At 42.0% G+C, this 12836-nt stretch overlaps 1 protein-coding gene across 4 annotated transcripts in view; it reads left to right on the plus strand.

Moving 5' to 3' along the window:
• LOC147028330 (ETS translocation variant 1-like) overlaps window positions 1-12836 on the plus strand; it is a 49512-nt gene that overhangs the window by 9497 nt on the left and 27179 nt on the right. Inside the window, exons 1-5 of one of the 4 annotated variants that reach the window (XM_085878639.1) lie at window positions 508-639; window positions 1080-1359; window positions 2851-2941; window positions 3066-3119; window positions 3810-3863. In XM_085878639.1, the coding sequence (XP_085734765.1) occupies window positions 1321-1359; window positions 2851-2941; window positions 3066-3119; window positions 3810-3863 (238 nt within the window). In that variant the 5' untranslated portion in view covers window positions 508-639; window positions 1080-1320. Of the gene's footprint in view, window positions 1-507; window positions 640-1079; window positions 1360-2850; window positions 2942-3065; window positions 3120-3809; window positions 3864-12836 lie in introns of those variants that run through there. The other 3 variants (XM_085878638.1, XM_085878635.1, XM_085878636.1) reach the window with 3 other exon arrangements.

The following is a 12836-nucleotide window of genomic DNA, read 5'->3' on the forward strand; positions in this document are numbered from 1 at the left end:
TTGTGGAAGGGGGTGGAGGCTGGAATGGGTAACATTAACCGGCCACCAAAATATGTACACCTCCTCTCCCTCCCTCTGCATCCCACCGGGGAATTGTTCGGGAGCGTGAAACGTTTCAACGTTTCACAAATCCATTTATAGAGAAATCGATCATAGTTTTATGAAATACTCCTGTCTTATAAAACTTAATATTTCCCATAAACGTTGAAAGTTTCAATAACGTTTGAATTTTCAAACGAAACGCATTCAGCGTTTCACAAGATCTACAAAAACTTCCCCGTCGCCACCATTTTGTGAATGGGCTCTGGCTGTTAAAGGCAGTTTTTTTGTGAATGAAACCCGGGGTCATCAATCAAGGAGCTATCGTCGTTCCTCATTGGATCGAAGCGCTGCACTCCAAGGGACGCCTTGAGACGTTCGTCCAATCACAGCTCACCAAGTGCAAAATCTTGGCTCCGCCCAAATAGCGCTGCGCACGTTCATTGGGCAACGTCATGACGGAGTCTGGAAGACCAATCAATGTACGCCTTGTGTCCCCGCCCACCATGTGCGACGTGTCTGGACTCGGACCAACTTTCTGTTGATGTGGTTTGGACTTCGCTTCGCTGCGCAGCTTTGGTAATCCTTACAGTTGCAGGTGTAAGTAACCGTGGTTCATAAATGTGGTTTTAAGCGTTGTGTCTGATTCGGTTTTTCACTGAATTTCCTTGCATTTGCGCTTCGAGCAAACGAACCTGGCAAAGTGCGCTCCGATTGCGACAGCCATTACGATCTTACGTGCTTTTGGGCATTTGGAACGCTTGCTTGGTTGCTTGGTTGCTGCGCGGAGTTCGAAACACGAAGAAAACTGAACGGAATTCCGCTTTTTAACAGTGTTTTCTGTGCTGGGGCCCCTTGAGTCGGGAGTTGTGGGACGTCTCTGCTGCTAAATAAGGCGCAATGTTTATGGAAGAATCACGAGCAGGCTGTTTTTTTTGTTGTTGTTGTATTTTTTTGAATGGGTTACTCTGCGCTTTCGTTCCATTCATAACTCCACGTGTCTCCGCCTATTTTCCCTCCCCTCCCCCACTTCACCCCAGCTCTTCTTTCGCAGTGCCTGGCCTCTGCTGCTCCCTCTGGAGAAGTTTTTTGCCGAGGAAGAAGAAGGAAGGAAGGAAGGAGGGAGAGAAAGAGGAACAGGGAGTGAAGAGGGGAGGGTGGAGGGGTCACAGAGTCGCTGCACTTTCGGTGCTTTGCCTTCCCAGGACGTTCCCAGTACGCTGCCCCGACGTCTCCCTGGACCCCGGCCGTGCTGTTGGGTATTTTATCCGTCCCACTGCTATGGACGCTTTCTGCGATCAACAAGTGCCTTACGCTGGGGTGAGCTGCGCGCCAAGTGTGCTTTTGATGCGGGATGCTAGCGCAACCCTATAAACTCGATCCGAAAGCGATCCTATTGCTACCCTTTAAGACGTGATCCCGAAAACGATCGTTGTGCTGTCTGCATTCCTTGTGATGCCCACTAAACACGATTCTTCACTAAATTGTCATGCAATCCTAACGCTCCCCTATGGACGCAATCCTAATGCTCCCCTATGGACGCAATCCTAATGCTCCCCTATGGACGCAATCCTAATGCTCCCCTATGGACGCAATCCTAATGCTCCCCTATGGACGCAATCCTAATGCTCCCCTATGGACGCAATCCTAATGCTCCCCTATGGACGCAATCCTAATGCTCCCCTATGGACGCAATCCTAACGCTCCCCTATGGACGCAATCATAACGCTCCCCGATGGACACAATCCTAACGCTCCCCTATGGACGCAATCCTAACGCTCCCCTATGGACGCAATCCTAATGCTTCTCTGTGGACGCAATCCCAATGCTCCCCTGTGGACGCAATCCTAACGCTCCCCAATGGACGCAATCCTCACGCTCCCCTGTGGACGCAATCCTCACGCTCCCCTGTGGACGCAACCCTAACGCTCCCCTGTGGACGCAACCCTAACGCTCCCCTGTGGACGCAACCCTAATGCTCCCCTGTGGATGCAACCCCAACGCTCCCCTGTGGACGCAATCCTAACGCTCCCCTGTGGACGCAATCCTAACGCTCCCCTGTGGACGCAATCCTAACGCTCCCCTGTGGACGCAATCCTAATGCTCCCCTGTGGATGCAACCCTAACGCTCCCCTATGGACGCAACCCTAACGCTCCCCAATAGAAGCAGCCCTAATGCTCCCCTATAGACGCAACCCTAATGCTGCCCTTTAGATGCAATCCTAATGCTCCCCGATGGACGACATCCTATCCCTACCGTGTAAACGCGATACCTATCCCTGCCATGTAAACACGATACCTATCCCTGCCGTATAAACGTGATACCTATCCCTGCCGTATAAACGTGATACCTATCCCTGCCATATAAACGCGATACCTATCCCTGCCGTATTAATGCGATACCTATCCCTGCCATATAAACGAGATATCTATCCTTGCTGTATAAATGTGATACCTATCCCTACCCTATAAACGCGATACCTATCCCTACCCTATAAACGAGATTCCTATCCTTGCCGTATAAATGCGATACCTATCCCTACCCTATAATTTGGACTGCCTCTCCCTGCCCTATAATCGTGATACCTAACCCTGCCTTATAATCGTGGCACCGATCCCTGCTCTATAAACACGGTACCTATACCTTTGCGTGACCCTCGTGCTGCACTGTAAACATGATCCTAACACTTCCTCATAAACATGGTTCTCTCGCTACACCTGAAGTGCAATCTCAACAACGCTCTCATGCATCACAAATGTTTCTCAATATACAGGTCCAATAATATCCCCACTCCCTTTTCTGGACTACAGACCCGGGACAGTGACCCATTGCCACAACTCATGGCTTCGCTCAAGCGAAAGTTCATGGAGGATGACCTCGAACTGGCACAGGATTCCGAAGGTTTAATTCTCGACCAATTTTTCATCTATCTACGTTGATTTATTTTCATTCTGTGATAACAGGTTGTTCAAGTTGCAAGAGCCAAAGGCGAGAGCTTACACTGCTTTTTGTTTGTCTTCTCTAGAGCTTTTTCAAGACCTGCGGCTATTGCAAGAGACATGGCTCATGGAAGGTCAGTGTAAGTTGTCTTTTTCCACTTATTTTTTAACCTACACATTTCCTGCAAAAAAATCCAATCGAATGTAATTATAACTTTGGTGGTTGTGAAAAGTGAACACCATAGTTCCTTACGTACGTCACCTCCAGCGTCCTATAGTTCTACGCACTGCTCCATGCAATATGCGGGGAATGTCTTGTCAACCAATCGACAGACGTGTCGAGACATCGGTGCACTCCGGGGACTTCGGTCGCTACCCGTCCGGGTGAGCAATGAGCCCCGGGGAATACCTGTCTGTCACAAAGCTTCCGATATCTGTCGGATGTTTTGAGGTCGGAAGCTTGCGCTGTGTTAGCGCAGCGACACGGGTGCTGCTTGTCTATTTGTATTGTTTAATTTTGTTACATTTCCTCAGAACTTGTACATTGTAGTCATCCCGTGACTATACATGTTTTGAGTTCATGTTTGTGTCGTGCCGAGCTACCTCGGATTTCTCCTATTTTACAATTCAATGCTGATATGAATGGTTTGTTGTGATTTGCAAAATAGAGCATGGCATCGAGTAAGTGTTTCCAAAGCCTTATGCAAATTCCTGAGTGTATCTAGGTAACCATACTTGGATGTGATTAGAATCAAAGCAAACTTTGTTCTTTATTTTTATAGTAGTAATTCTATGATTAATCGTTCCCTTTTTCTGCTTTGCTCTTTCAGCCAAAGTGCCTGACGAAGATGAGCAATTTGTTCCTGATTTCCACGCTGAAAGTGGTATGTTCTACAGCCGTGGTTGCGGAGCATATAAACAAAAGTGTGCATGTGTGCGTGTATGAATGTGCGTGCGCAGCTGATGTGAATGAATTGTTAGAAACAGAAAATGAAAAAAATGAGGTGTGTGTGTGTATATATAGATGTGTGTGTGTATACATACATACATACATACAGGAGAGGGGGTGGGGTTGCGGAGGGTGGAGGAAGGGAAGACAGTGTGAGGTGTGGAGGAGCGTTAATTACCGCCTGTACGCGTCTGGAACCAAGCTGGCGAGAGACAAACACCGCTCGGACACGTTCGGAGGCAAACTCCTGTCCAGCCATAACTACCATCGGGATATGTCCAGAGACAGAAAAAGAGAGAGGAGAGAGTGAGAGAGATGTGGGAGGAGGGTGCTGTATTGTATTTGGAGGGGGTAGAGCAAGGATGGGACACAGGGATGAGAGGGAGGGAGAGATGTGCTTTATGACACACATACACATACACACACACACACAGCTGATGTCGGAAACGACCCAAAACCATGAGTAGCTTTCACTGAAAAACAACAATATTTTTATGTGGATGTTTCAGGGATATATTCACAAACATAAACCTTTACAATCAGCTGTGTGTGAGGTGTGGAAAAACAAGCTCAAATGAGCTAAGATCCTCGTCCTCTTAATGATGATGTCATAAAAACGAATATGACATCATTGTGATGTATCAGGTTTGCGATAAATTATCTGTGCTAATGCCCGGCTTGATGCCCGCAAACAAAATTCAAACAGCTTGCCTAGTTTCGGAGATAATGGTATAGGCGATTTCCATTAGCGGTGATATTATGATGTCAACTTTTTTTCTAGGAAGAATTTCCAAAATCGGAGATGGTTACTGCCTGCGCGTGGGCTTTCTGCATATACATGGCAAGTTTCACGAAGATCCGATGAAAACTCTGGGTTGTAAAACAAAAAATGTCAAAAAAAATAGGAATGACATCATAAAAATTGATATGACGTCATAGTGATGTATCATATGTGTGGTAATTCATCTCTGCTAATGCCCTGTTTGATTCCCGCAAACAGAATTCAAAAAGCTTGTCTAGTTTCGGAGATAAATTTTTAGACGATTTCCATTAGCGGAGATATTTTGACGTCATAACTTATTTTCTCGGAGGAATTTTCAAAATTGGAGATGGTTACTGTCTGCGCAGGGTATTTTTACATATATATGCCAAGTTTTAGGAAGTTTCGATGAAAACTGTAGGCTGTGAAACAAAAAAGTCAAAAAGAAGAAGATGAAGAACAACAACGTGAGTGAGACTTAGAGATCCTCCACGAGGATCTAAAAATTGGCTCGGTAATTTAAAACACACATTAATACAGCAAACGGCTCGGAAATTGGGTGTTATTTCACAACAACTCGCTCAGGGTGACGGAGCACAAACCGCTCGCTCAGGGTGACGGAGCACAAACCGCTCTCTCGGGGTGACGGAGCATGAACCGCTCGCTCAGGTTGACGTGGCTGGCAAAAGCATCCGCAGTGAGTGAACGATTTGCTCTGCAGGAGGGAGCGTGGTACCGCAATTGACTGTAAGGCGTTTTTCAAGTGTCTTAAGTACTCATGCAAACATTCCAATTAAATGATTGATATGGAACGGTTGGCCAGGCTGTCAGTGTATAGCATATAGGATCCCTTTAACCTTAATGCAGGTCTTCACCGAGCATGCAGCAGTTCATGAAATATAACGACTTTGTCCATAAAAGAGTTGCAGCTTCATGCAGAACAACCCTGGAGACATCGCAAAGTTCAATTGCCCTTGAAATCAACATTGAAGATAATGCGCCATTTTTTTTTTTTTTTTTTTTTTTAAGATTTGCTTTGATTCCCTGTGGAGCAACTTGTGAAACCTCAAAAAATATAGACACAGATCTGGCAGACATTATGAATAGGCAGTCCCTCTGGGAGACGGGGCATGAGGTCCAGCAGTGAATACATTAAATCGTACAGCTCAATGAAGCTGGTTAATTTTGGCACGTTCCTACATTATTTTTGTTCATCCAATATAATTCTCCAAACAGTCGAAAAACATAAGTTTAATGCTTTGGAAATTTCACATTTTTTTGTGTATGTATGGAGAAGGAGGGAATCTTGCTTGCTTAATGTAAATAGGTATATCAGCTTAGTTATAAGACTCATAATTTCTTTTAAATTATCAGATTTCACAACAGATATTGACACTTATTTGGTCCAGATGATATCCCATCCTCAAAACCGAAATAATATTTCGATTATATACTTTAAATAGTACGTGAGAATAGATCGTGGAAAATCGTATCGTACGATGCATGAAATCGCTCCAAACTCCAAGTTTAAAATCTATTTTATTTGCAAAAGCGATGTTTTCAGCGATTCGTAGCTGTGAAGAACAGGCATTCGATAATATGAGTGAGAAAAGTGGAAAATATACTTTCTCCTTCAGAAATTGTTGCGACCTCTTCCAAGTGAAGTCATGGTTGAGCAGGTCAAAAAACATGGCGGCTTCAGACCCCAGCGAGGTTACCCAGGAAAGGCCTTAAGACCCAAGACAGCGAGGTGGCTGAGGATCGCCTGATGAAGGATATAATTAAATAAGGCCATTAATTATCTTCAAAAGTGGTGTTTTCATGAACTAAAACATCCAATTTTCACTCTTGCACTTCCTTAGAGTATTCGTAGTAGAGATGCAAAGTTTCAGCCTGCTAGGTTTTATAGTTTTTGAGCTATGGAGGAGACACACACATATTGACATTTATTCATTATTATATACATATATATAATATATATGCATTATTTTCCGCAACGTTTGCAAGACACCTGATGTCTGGGATTTATAGCTTACAATCTGTCGAAACACGTTTGAACTTCACATCAAAATGAACAAGTTTCCACCTGAAACATTGAGTTCTCCTTCAGGCCTCATCTTTTAATAGGTCTCACATTGATTGTCAAAACTCCAGGGAGTTTCCCCTCCACTTGCCATTTCATATAGCTTTTGCAGAGCTTCCTAATAATGTGATTTATTGCTCCCAGGACTTCTCGACAGATTGGTGATTATTACAAGTCTCGCCCCGAAGGGGATGCTCGACTATTGCAATTTCCCTGTCTGTGTCCGTCTGTATGTGTGTGTCCGTGTCTATGTATTTTCACTCTAAAAATGGTTTTCTCTGCAACCGCTTGTCCGATCGAAGCAAAACATTCAACATAGGAGGGACTCCCCATGGGGAATGTTTTATTGCCAGCTCTGACATCATTGGTCACATAGTATGGCAGCTATATTGGATTAAAGAAAAAAAAATTGGGCATCATTTTCTCTAAAACCGCTCACCAACATTTTTTTTAACTTGGCATATGTCATCAATTCCCCATGGAGTATATCAGGTGATAACAATGAGGCCTTCTCCAATTTCAATTGGTTGAATTGAAATCGGAGAAGTGGTATTCTCACCATAATTGGTTAAATTGAAATTGTTATCCAAAAAAATCTGAAACTTCATATGTCTGATCTATGTCCAGATTTGAGTGAATAATTAAATTTATGACATTCATCAACCATGCCAAGAAACTATGTGACATTATAGGGTCCATGGATGATACAGGTATATTAGTCATGATAGCAGTGGGCCATTATAGTAATGTGTTCAGTTAATGATAGTATTTTTGTTCAGAATGAATGCGCGAGGCGGGACTATGCGCTCTACAAATGCCGTTAGAGTTAATAGTATTGTTTTATATATATATATATATATATATATATATATATATATATATATATATATATATATATATATATATATATATATATATGTTTTTTTGTTTTTTTTAATCCTGCATTGCCAGTGCAAAGACTTGCACAAACCCTTAATTTAACTGATAGTATTTTATTCCATTATTTATACACTGTTTTGTGGAAAGCAAGATAGCTTGGAGGTATGTACACTCACCTCTGACCTGTCTATCCTGGTTTTGAATCTCACCCCAGCGAGAAACTGTCATCCTGGTGTTTCACAGATAGGGAAAAGCATGTATGCATCATCCCTTGGAAAGATATTCCTTGGACATACGTTAAGCCCGATGACCCGTCTGCCAGCACTGGCGGCATTGGTGGATGTATGATGTCTTTCACTAAGTTTATCAGCAGCACCATGGCCAAATTCCTGCCACCCTCCCTCAGTGAAACCACAAGTCTGGCCAGTCAGTGCCAGAAAAACTTGGGACAGAACTATTCATTCCGGCCAACCCAGGGATGGTTTGGGCCCTCATGACGTCAGGAGAATTCCCGGTGGGCCGGTGACTCTTTTGGCCGATAGGAAGTACATGTAGGTTTCAATGTTTTAAAACCCCAGTGCACTACCACAACTCTGTACTTGAGCTGACTAGCTGTTGGCATCGTTGAAAATTATCGAAGCAAGTTTTTGTAATAATATGAATGCCTTTCCAAAGAACTTTAATGCAGAAGGAGGCCATTAGGCCCATCAAAGCCTATGATAGTATTGCCAGCATATGGTTGTTTGTCCTGTTCTATCCTTTTTAAATGCTGAGCTTCAAGGAAGGAAATAGCACGTACCATTTTCAATATTTTTTATGACTCAGCTGGGGTTTGAACTACCAACCTCCCAGACTCAGAACGGACGCTCTAACCATTACTTAAAACGCAAGTAAACCGAGGCTGTTTTGGTCTTTATTTCATTGTATCTGAATATTTTGTTTTGTGTGTTAATTGTAATAATAGACATTTGTTTTATAATGTGCCTGAGTGGATAATGGGGAATTAATTAGGACAGAGAGTTGGCCTAATATGCTTGTTCAGGATTAGATGTCGTATAATTACACCCTAAATAGTGTTGCTATGGTCCAGGTAAAGTGTCTTGCTGTAGTCAACTGTATATATTCCACTGCAAAAAGGTTCCTTGAACTTTTGGAAGGACTTGGGAGAATGGCTTGGACATTTGACTCAATGCAACAGATGTAACGATTAATATACAACAGTTTGTGGTTTTTTTTGTTTTTTTACTTGGCTAAACATCTAATTGCAAGGACAAATTAATGTCTTGGTATTATAGCCTTCATCTATAGTTCTATACGATAAGAGGTGTGTGCGTTTGTGTTTGTGTTTGTCAGTCACCATTTTTCTCAGACATGGCGAAACGGATCTTCGTAAAAAAGTTGGAATTTTTGTTTTAATCGGTCTTAAGCCTTTGTAGTTTTGTGAAAGGTAATATTAAATGATACCCAACCCCATTCCTTTGTGGGTGTAGGGAAGTGTTTTAGACCCCACAAAAAAATAAGAAAAAAACAAAATTGATTTCTTCAAAATGCCAACAGGATTCGAACAGCACCGAGCACCCCCGCTGGTCCTGTATATAATTTGAGAAGTGTCTTTTTGTTTGTGTGTTTATGTATTTGACTCATGCATTCCTGAACCACTGAACGGAATGTGTTGACATCTGATAATTGTACTTGAGGGTGCCTGCGAATGTTTTGTTGGGGGTGAAATAAATTCATAGTCCTGGGGATTCAGGGTCGGTTGGGGGGGAGGGGGGAGCACCCCATTTCTCTCCATGTAAATGTGTATTGTGTTGCGCTGCTCCTGACGGGAATGCGCATTACATATTCTGCTTCACTAGAATATTGAATCTCGTGATTAGTGATGCAACTGTGAAAAGAAGCGATCAACGCCGACTACAAACCACTGGCTTTGGCGGGTGAGGATGCAGCACTGATAAAATATTTGGTTTCCTGGAAAACCCACAAAGTTGCATTACAGTGATGTGATTCTCTCCGAAGACATGATTGAAGAATCAGGAGGGAAAAAAATCATCCAAATTGTGAGCAAAAGCTAGATATCACAAAGATACACATCTCAAGTATGAAATAATAATGATGGTATTAATCTACAGATCTTTAACTAAACAACAAGATTATCAAAATATATGCAAACACTGAGGATTGATTTACTAAAATCGTATCAGTTGGTGATGGGTAATCTGGATCAGTTGGACAAAATAAAGCAGGACATTTAAGGTGTGAAAGTAGAGTTACTGATTTTATTGTTGGGGTAACAGATGAATGAGAAAAGCAAAACTTACAAAAGTTATTGTCATCCAGTTCTTTGTAGAGAAAGAAAAGGAATACTCAGATAAGTCACATCTGAAGGACTAATTGTTGCTGTTTTTGAAGACTATGAAGTGGGTGTGCGCAACAGGATATTAGACACAGCTATTGAAAATTTCAAAGCAGCATTCGAGAAAAATGGGACGTTGTATCGGAATCTAGCCAGTTTGTGCTCTGCACAGTTTGGAGAGATAATGATATCTTTATCTCAAGATGCACTTCAAAAGCTGAGTGAAGAACTTGTGAAGTTTGATGAGCAAGTAACCAAAGAACAGTTGCAATCAGAGCTTGGAAGTTTAGCGAATAACTGGGACAGGCCGCAAATTCCACCACCCGGGGAATACGTCTTCAACAACCAAGAAGAGAGTGTTGATATTAGGCATGAGAATTATGGAAAATTGTGAGCTTGAGTACCGCACGAACCAGTCTGTGTGCAATCGATGCCACAACTGTGCAGTGTGTGTTTACCTTACTCAGGAATGCCACAACTTGTTCATTGAGGCATACACAAGCGTAGCTCTTGTGCACAAATACCTCGTAACACTTTCAACAACTCCAGTGGTATGTGAAATAAGTTTTTCAACGCTCAAACTTGTCAAGAACAGATGAAGGAGTACCCTGAGTGCTGACCATTTGGAAGCATTTCCTTTGATGGTCGTATAAATAGACATTCTACATCGTGTATACTCTGAAGCAATCATTGATGATGTATCATTTCAACGTTAATTGTTACACAAGGAGCTATAGCTGCAAAAAAAACACAATTGTATTGTTATTATTTTCAAATAATGCTATACATATTGATTTTTTAATTTGGTGTCTGTGTATGATACCATAAACAGTATTTTATTTACACATACATTTCATAAAACTATTATAAAATGGTGAGTTCTTTATCATTTGTCTGCAATTCACCAAAACAATAACCAAACAAGTAGAGGTACATTCAAAGTACACCACCCCCATGCCAAATAAATAAATAACAAATCCTCAAGGGCACCTGGCGATGCTGCTGTGCAGCACATGGAGACTGTATTGGGGGGGGGGGAGGAGCGGTGAACAATAATTGATTGATTAATTGATGAATCGTATAATTAAAATAAAATAATTAATTTATTAATCGTTGGCTTATTGCATACAGAAACCACCACTGTTTCATCACAATCTCTAACTTTTTGAAAATTAAGTAATTCATTGAAAAATGAAAAATTAATTGATTAATCAATAAATCAAAAATATCCTTTGTAGCCAAATCACCTGTTCACTGTTGTGTCCAAATATTAGCTTCCTCGCTCAAAATGTGCCTGAGATATTGCACAGATGAGAAACAAAATAAATAAGTAATTAATAAATCAATGATAATTAAGGAATTAATCAATTGATTCCATCCATCCGTAGGGACCACACTCTGTGCAGAGCGTTGGTGCTGCATAAGCAGTCTCCTTGGCTATTGGGCACAATCCTGGCCAGGTCGCCACTCCGACACAGGATACCAGCAAGTTGACACTCATTTTGCCAACCTCGGAAGGATGACAGGCAGAGTCAACCCCACCTGGTATTAATTCATTATTCGAGTGGGATTTGAACTCAGGACCCAAGGATCCCAAACCCACCACCCTAACCATTAAGCCAACACCAGGCATTGTCAATTAATTGATTAATCAAAAAATATTGTTTTTGCCAAAGCACATCTTCACTTTTGTCCCCAAGTTTGAGCTTCCTAACTCAAAGGATGGCTGAAATATTGCCCAAAGAAAGAAAGAAAGGAAAATTGCATATGATGTGAAGCTTTGAATATTGGTAACCTTTGTCTGTTTGCCTCTATTGGTTTATACCTTTCATTTTATTCCCACCACTTAATAAGTCCGTCTACTTTAATGTTATCTTGTCATAATAAGACGTCCGGCATTCTTGCATGGAGCTGGATATATAATTATTGTTCGAACGGGAGGACTGTGTGCCAGGCACTTATTCTCTGTGCCATGATGGCAACAGCTCTCCTTTTGTGAGCACACCCATGATGATCATCAACATTGGAAGAACCATAGAGTGGATAATGCAAAAGTGCAGCCACCAGGTTTTGTCGAATAAAAACAAAGGCTCAACAAGTCGTACATCATAGCTATGGAGTAGCCTGATCAGGAAGCAACATACATTTATTGCCATCAAAGAGCAATTTGTATTTGGGAGAATCCATAATCACCAGATTGCAAAAAATACAAGAGTCGAGATAACAAGTGCACAACTCACTCCCTCTTGTGCCTGAAATCTTGGACTGTCTGAGCCTTTGTCTTTTATGACAGAATCTCGATCTCGTTCATCGTTGTTTTAGTGTTTCCTGCTTTACAGTTCTCTGAATATTTGTGATTATAGATTCTCCTGAACACAAACTGTTCCATGATATCCTAGGTGCTGTAGCACACTTCGAGGGTTGTACAGTGTTTGCTTATGGTCCACTGGCCAACCAGCAGACGCTTCGAGTCACATGCCTTCCCCACCGACATTTGTCTGCATTGACCCTGCAAAAGGTCAGCAGGCGGATAATGAGTGTCAGCATACATGATAGGCCAGTTTCTGTGCCCAAACGAGGTCACCTCGCCTGCGGGTTAACTAATTATTTTGTAACCAAAATGTTTCACATTATTTTAATATTAAAAATAACAAAGATTGCTATTCTTGTTCCATTGACCTGAAGGATTGGTCATTGAATAAGCCATGGGAATACGCTGAATTGGCATGATTCAACTCGCATAACAGACACCATCCCTATTTTGGTGCCCACTTCAGGAGCCTTTCAATTTTCCATGACCATTTGTTGTTATCATTTGTCAGCAGGAAGC

Source organism: Eptatretus burgeri, chromosome 4, assembly GCF_056783735.1.
Source record: "Eptatretus burgeri isolate ZD-2024b chromosome 4, Ebu_testis_v1, whole genome shotgun sequence".
NCBI classification, from domain to species: domain Eukaryota; kingdom Metazoa; phylum Chordata; class Myxini; order Myxiniformes; family Myxinidae; genus Eptatretus; species Eptatretus burgeri.